Source organism: Rhipicephalus microplus, chromosome X (genome assembly GCF_043290135.1).
Source record: "Rhipicephalus microplus isolate Deutch F79 chromosome X, USDA_Rmic, whole genome shotgun sequence".
Lineage (NCBI taxonomy): Eukaryota > Metazoa > Arthropoda > Arachnida > Ixodida > Ixodidae > Rhipicephalus > Rhipicephalus microplus.
This window is the reverse complement of record NC_134710.1, coordinates 438,576,005-438,583,100: the sequence shown is the minus strand read 5'-3', so window position 1 is coordinate 438,583,100 and position 7,096 is coordinate 438,576,005. Positions and strand designations below refer to the sequence as shown.

The 7,096-nt window shown below is 41.3% G+C and overlaps 1 protein-coding gene across 2 annotated transcripts; it reads right to left on the bottom strand.

Annotated features, from left to right (window-relative positions):
• Positions 1-472: 472 nt before the first annotated feature.
• LOC142776598 (uncharacterized) lies at positions 473-5,998 on the bottom strand. 2 transcript variants are annotated; one of them, XM_075880526.1, is made up of 4 exons: positions 4,792-5,998; positions 4,001-4,258; positions 3,285-3,407; positions 473-2,726 (listed from the first exon to the last, which is right to left on the bottom strand). In XM_075880526.1, the coding sequence occupies exons 2-4, from the start codon at positions 4,095-4,097 to the stop codon at positions 2,566-2,568; spliced, it is 381 nt and encodes a 126-aa protein (XP_075736641.1). In that variant the 5' UTR covers positions 4,098-4,258; positions 4,792-5,998; the 3' UTR covers positions 473-2,565. The 2 variants fall into 2 exon arrangements, with proteins under 2 accessions (XP_075736641.1, XP_075736642.1); XM_075880527.1 differs by having other exon boundaries at positions 3,285-3,329.
• Between the last annotated feature and the right edge of the window lie 1,098 nt (positions 5,999-7,096).

The following is a 7,096-nucleotide window of genomic DNA, read 5'->3' as shown; positions in this document are numbered from 1 at the left end:
GTTAAGATGAACTATAGCAGTTAATCGAGTTCTGCTGAGAGGGTTTCCTATTGTCCAGAATGGAACAGAACAATGGCAATTTGATTTGTGTGATAAAGAGATACCCTGCTTTTGGTTACTAGAATAAATTTCTAAACTGAAGTTTATTTTTTATTAACAAGAGTTCCAGAGCAGATGAAAGGTGCATGGACAAAATTCGTGTATTCAGCTTGACTAGGTTTGTGACCTTAACGAACCAGTATCACAGTATGCATAAATATCACACACATATACAACCACGGGGGATTGCTTGCTTATTCTGATTCAAATTGAAAGGTTGAAATCGACATATTCAACCAACGCAATGTGTACGAGATATGCCATGTAGAGTAGCTATGCTCTGAACTAATCTTCGCAGGTTCGTTCCATTTTACCCAATTTCTTGCCCATGCCTGTAGGTTGGTAAATGAAACAACTTCTTCGAACACACATATTCTGTGTAAGGTTACATTTATTTTTATGCAGTACAAAATAAATCGAAATATGTAATGGCTCAAAAGAGAAATAAGTAGAAACAAATTCAGCCATAGTATTACCAAACTCACTCACCAATGATAAACGGATTCTCATTTAAAAGATACATACATACATACATACATACATACATACATACATACATACATACATACATACATACATACATACATACATACATACATACATACATATACGCACACACACATATACATATGTACACCCATACATAGATACAAACACACTCAGGTGTAAATATTAAAATGAATGGCTATAAAACAACAATTCTAATAAACTCATTTTGAATACACTACAGAAAGTAACTTATGAGAGAAATCCACCGGCACTGTTATGTCTGAACACGGTGTTTCTCGAACCATCTCGCAAAAGCTTGATGAATAGTTTTCCGCTGATGCCCAGTGACAAGCACTCTTTATAAAAAACACAATAATAAAGCCCTTGACAATGTCATGCTAAACAAAAGGGCTGTGCGTCAATATTTTGTACATGTCTGCAATATCAATGTGTTTATTTACATAGCTTAGCTCATTCACAACCCACAAACAAAGCATGTTAGGACACTTGGGCTGAAAGTTGGCACAGCGCGAGTAAATTCTAGAAAATACATGAATAATACAATTATAAGCTACTAAGCTCCTTGGTGCAAACAGTGTTTGTATTGACAGCTAAAGGTGCCATTTCGTTTCCCCAAAACACTTCTCAAAAGTAGAATCAACTTTATTTAGCTAAAAGTTTCTATTCTGGCGCGTCGTGGTGGCTCAACGGTGGAAGTGACTCTTTCGGCCAAGAAAACAAAGACCAATTATTTTTCCAGTTCGTGAATTCACCCCATGCTAACATTGAGGCAGCTGGTAGGAGTGCTTTTGGAGAGAGGAAACCACCACATTCCCACCAGTTATGGCCTTGGGTAGCTACTTCACTTGGACAAAAATGATGAAAAACACTCCTAAAGAAGACTTCAAAGTTTGCACACCAACACAGTTCCCATACAGCTGTCTATTAGTCTGCTTGAAAAATATTGAGTTTACTGGTGGGCAAAGACTGTACACTATGTGAGGTGATGCTCCAGTGCACTGCAGGTATGTCTTGCTGCTGGCCTCAACTGCGATGTTGCTCAGCACATATGTGTAAAAAAACAACTAATACTATGCCACTGCAAAGTTTTTATGTGTCATTTGCATGAAACAGGGACCACAATAAAAGAACATAACATTTGCCTTCACAACGTTCAAAAACTGTAAATAAATTTCCACAGAGTTTTCACAGTTCATCTGAGGATAGTAATATTGGTTGTAAACACATTTTTACTTCCACTAACAAACTATTTTAAGATACCACATGCAATATTAGAGTATACCAGCACTTTTGTAGGGCTAAACAATTGTACAGGCACCTAGAAAAACATAAGTGAATGCATGCTATAGCTACATATAAAAATAAATACTTTTATTTCTAGTCTGAGTAGAGCTGCATAGATGATAAGTCACTTGCATTACATTATGAACAAACCTATCTAAGCAAAGTATACATTTAAAACTTTACACTTATACAGTAGATAAGTAGACTGTTGAAGGACGGACAGGCAGTGGGATAATATCCAAGCACTAAAATCTACTGTTAAGATATACTAGGAGTAGTGATGATCCTCTTTCTTCCAAATAAAATAATCCACATAGATTCACTTCCCAGAGCTTATACACTCATGGCATCATTGGTGCCATACAATTGAGTGTACACTGAAGGATTAAATCGACTAAGTACATGATTACTGCATCCATGGCTTTATTTCTTGTACTACTAAGAATGCAAACACAGTTACCATTGGCGACCATGGATGCTGTGATTTCTGGCATGCAAATGTAGAGGCACGCAGGCACTTAACACACACGTTAAAAACTTTAGCTCAAAAATATTTGCCCACTAACACTACAGCAGCCTTTAAATTAGTTCATAGTTTGGTATCTTCCATGCAAAATTTAAATAATTTCGAATGCAAGCAAAGGAACTGCTGAATAATGCACTGCTAAGAAGTTAAGCAGCAGCAGCTCCTGACATCACAATGTGCTCTTTCTGCTGTTGTAAACTTTGAGCAGGAGAACAGTCACTGGCAGTCCCTTTATACTTGTTGGTCTTCTGTGCTCTGTTCTTGATACACTGTACATGACCGTGGAGCACCGAACCCCTTGTTACTGCTGGAACGTAGAAAAATACAGATCATTGTTACAACCATGCTACATGCAAGAGTGTATAGTTGTCAATTATGTGCTCATATCTACAGATATTGTATTTTCAGAAGCCAATGACAAGCCTCAACACACACACACACACAAACAGTGAAGGCTGAAAATATATTTAATATGATACAAGAGCAAAACCACAATGTTATAGATGAAGGCATGAAACTTCTGACAGGCATAAAAAGCCAATAGAGTTTCTTTTATTTCGACTTTACACTAGGTGCGAGAAGTAGACCACAAATAAGTTCACTAAGAAACACAAGTTAGACTGCATTACAACACAACAGCCAATGTTGATAACTTTAAGGCTGTCTAACATAGCCAGCTCACTATACCGCATATAGGAGCAAATGGGCAGTCTAGAAGGCACAAAGAACTTGTGGATTATGAGTGTGCTTGTTACTGACATCTATTATTCTAAATGAAGAAAACCTTTCAAAAATGCACTTCATCAGGAGAAATAATCATACGCAACAAACACAACAGGCGCCTACAGGTGCCACCAACACTCACCATTATTGTTGATACCAGTGTCTTGCCGGATGGATATGCTGTGTCCTGCACAGAACACCAAAGGAGCGCTCCATGACTTGGATTGCATGTGTGCTAGCTGCATCGCTCTGCTGCAGAAATAGGCTAGCCACAGACAGAGAAAGGAGAAGCCATGGCTTTGAAACACACTGAACGTCACCTTTAGAGATCAACAATGCATACTTAGGTCAGGTAAAATTTGTAGAAAAATATATATCACTATGCAATTGTGGTGAACATGTTCGGCTGAAACACAAGCAACAGCACTGAGAGAGAAAAAGCTACATTAGGTAAAAGATGCAGTTACTGGCCCTATGTCATCTGAGGCTTCTTCAATAGGTCTTTCTCCTTGCAAGTTGTGAACAGCCAGGCAATTTTCACCCACTTGCTATTTCCTTCCAGAGCACTCAATCCACAGAGGGAGTCACAAGCTCGAGAGCTCAATAAGGAATCAAAGTGTTTGTGCTCGTTTCAAAGCACAAGCTTTTGAGTCTTAGATTATTGGAGTTTCATTCATAAGTTGCAGGCTTCCAGCTTTCAACATTCTCAATTATCTTGCTATTTAGTTCTGTAAATGTTGAATAAGAATTATGTGTAAGAATTTTACAGGTATCCACTGAAAGCAACCATGCTTGGGTTTTCAATTTGTGCACAGTAAGTGGTGTTCACGTAATCGTATGTATTAAAGAAAAACTAACCTTGCAGCCAGCCGTTAGGCAGTTTGGTGCCCTCGAAGCTCCCAAGCAGATTGCAGTCCTTCCAGATGAGGCTGCCATGCATGCTTCCACGCCACATCCGCTGAATGATAACAGTCCGAGCAGTGACATAGGCTTGCACAGTTAGGGAGAACGTCTCCTTCTTATTTTTGTACAGGTGCTCCAAGTAATGATGAGGATTGATGTGCCAGAATGTGCAACCGATGCATCACAGGACCTTAACAAACCAATCTCTGCGATCTGTGAAGAGCCAAAAACGAGATATTTAAAAACAATCATTAAAAGCACTCACTTCTAATACTTATTTAAGGAAGCTATCACTTCGTTAAAGTGACCAAAATCTGCTATAATCACTTTGAAATAAACTGAAGCCCCATGTAAAATTTACGTACCGCAATATATATGTCCTACTGAAGTATAGTACTACCACAGTGGTAATCGTCTATAGAACTAATTTTCCAAAATAACGTGAATTTTTAAGTGCAACCTGGCTCCTGAAAAATAAATTCACATTAACTTTCCAACTATCAAACGTGGTCAATCGACAGGCCCAACCTCTTAATCAAACAAGAGCTCACTTGTATCAAATCACAAAAAACGTTTTATGTATTTGCTCCATAATATATGTATGTATATAACAGTAGTAGTAAATTTTTTATGCTTCAACTTACCATAGAGGAACATTAGATCTGATGGGCTTAAAAACTTGCACACGTTATAGAACTGCGTGAATTATAGTACCGGTAAAATTTAGTTCTGCAAGGTGAACTCACCGATGGCAGCATTTAGTAGCCGTCGGTGTCATAAGCAACCAAGTACGGCCAACAGGCAAAGGGCATCTGCAGACTGGAAGCTGCCAATGACAGCAATGAGGGGCTGGCCAGGCGTGCACGTCCATTGATAAAGTGTAAGAACTGGCCATGACCGGCTGTTGTCAAGGCTCTAGTTCCGTGCAAAACGATGGCCAGACGAACTCGGAAACCTGTAGTTAGGCGATATTGGCCTACAACTTCATCCAAAGCAAGGCACCGGTGAAATCTTTGCTCTTTTGGGGGGCTGGAGGGAAGCTTGACGTTCACGGGCTCTCGCTGCCACATAGAACTCTCAATTTGTTACCGAAGAACAGTCTAGGCGCGCTTCCAAAGTAACACGATCCACAACAGAATGTAGCATCTCGCAGTTTTGGTTGATCACATCACAGCCCTAGAACTATGGTTATCACAAAAAGGAGAAGTGACGACTTAACAAACAAAAGCGTCAAGCTGCCCCACCACGACTTCGCAGGGCAAAACAGTTATCAACGCTGTCTTTCAATTTTCGGTCACACGAGCACAGCTCATTCACAAGTCTCGGAACGTCAACACAGCACCACTGTTCACAACGAACATCGTTTCACTCCCGAACAGTACATTGCTCTCAAGTAAATAGAAGCGTACGGGCTAACTAGTGGCGAAGCAAGAACCGAGCGCGTAGTTCATACGTTTCCGTACGTACTTGGGGTCACTCAAGTAACGTGTCAAAACGCTGTCAATCCGAAATGTCGCACAGCACCAAACTGAGAGACTGGAAAGTCAAGCGAACGAACTGTTACCGGCACACAAACACACATTGCAGGCTTCTCGAGTGCTAGTTGCCGTCGATACATCGACGCCGATCCCCGCTTGATAACCACACCGACGCACAGGCTTCGCTGCGCTTCACCGTACACCACTGCACTGCCACAGCTTTCCGCACTGCTTACACGCACCGAAAGAGCTGCTGTAATCACAACACATCCGGTCAAACGCTGAAGTAACTCGTGCGAGAAGCGTTTGCTGAAAGTCGCACCGACCGATATGCTGTTTACGACGCCATGTTGTTTTCAACAACTGCGCAGCACATATGATAATAAGAGAGCTCTTAGAAAGTACTTGCACTATTTTCACGGCGTGACAAAATTTTCTCTTATGTGCGAGAAGGTGATATGACGAACCGCACAGGCGTGCCAGATGAAACAAGTGTCTTGGCAACGTCATGGAGTGAGCTGATGTAGAGGGTATTGCTTCACAACCAATCACAAGCTGTGCCTGTCGGCCAAGCCGTCGTCTGCTCGCGTTTGTCGTCTGCTTCGATCAGAGCATGCGACAGGGGATTCGCCTTCGCAACGCTATTATTCTCAGGTCAAGTGGTCGCTACGTCGCACAAAATACATGTCAGTGGCTCGCTCTACCTTTCAATGATGTTCGTGCGCCAAGTTAAATGGCTGGTATTTGACGCAGGGATGAATTCAGCCAAGGTTTGCTCCAGATTCGTGAGGGTTTGCATATTTTCGGTGTCATACAAAGTTACTAGGGTAATTTCATTCCAATTGCTTGCCATAATATCACGGTCCATATCGGTGTCTGAACGGTGAAGGTGAAGATGCATGATTTGTTTGTAGTTCCATGCGTAATCACGCGCATCCCTAATACGTTTTGGTTTACAAAGTACGCTTTGTTCCAGAATGTCCCAAAGTGTATCGACAGCTGTATTTCAGAGATCGCAATGATTGGACAGTTAGAGCCAATGAAAATACACTAGAGCACAAACTTTAGGAACCACTCACTGAAAACTTCCTCTCATTTTTGTTTCCAATAGCGTGCAAAGAATGTGCTCCCATTAACCTCTTTGGTGGTAATTTCCACCAATAAGGCAAGGATCTCGAGTCGCACTTTTAACTGGATGAGATGGGGCGCAACATAACAAATGAGGTTGATCCTATGCCATGTCGCGTTCGAATGCACCGACCATTCACGTATCACATTGGTTTTCATCCAACCACAAATCTTTACATGCGTAGTTTTTTGCCATTGACGCCCAATAGAATTCTTCAATTACTGCGACTTCGAACTTATTGGACGATGGTGGTTGTCAACACCATCCAGTGCGTACAAGGGAAACAACACGCGAAGCTCAAAGTGCCGAAAGAAATAAAAACGCACCAGCAGTCATCAGGCAGCCCTTGATGGGCGTGAATTAACTCAAAACCAGCCAGGGCACCAAAGTATACCGCTGCGGCAGCAGGTTCTAAGTAGCCACATTGTTCCTAAGAGTGGTCCG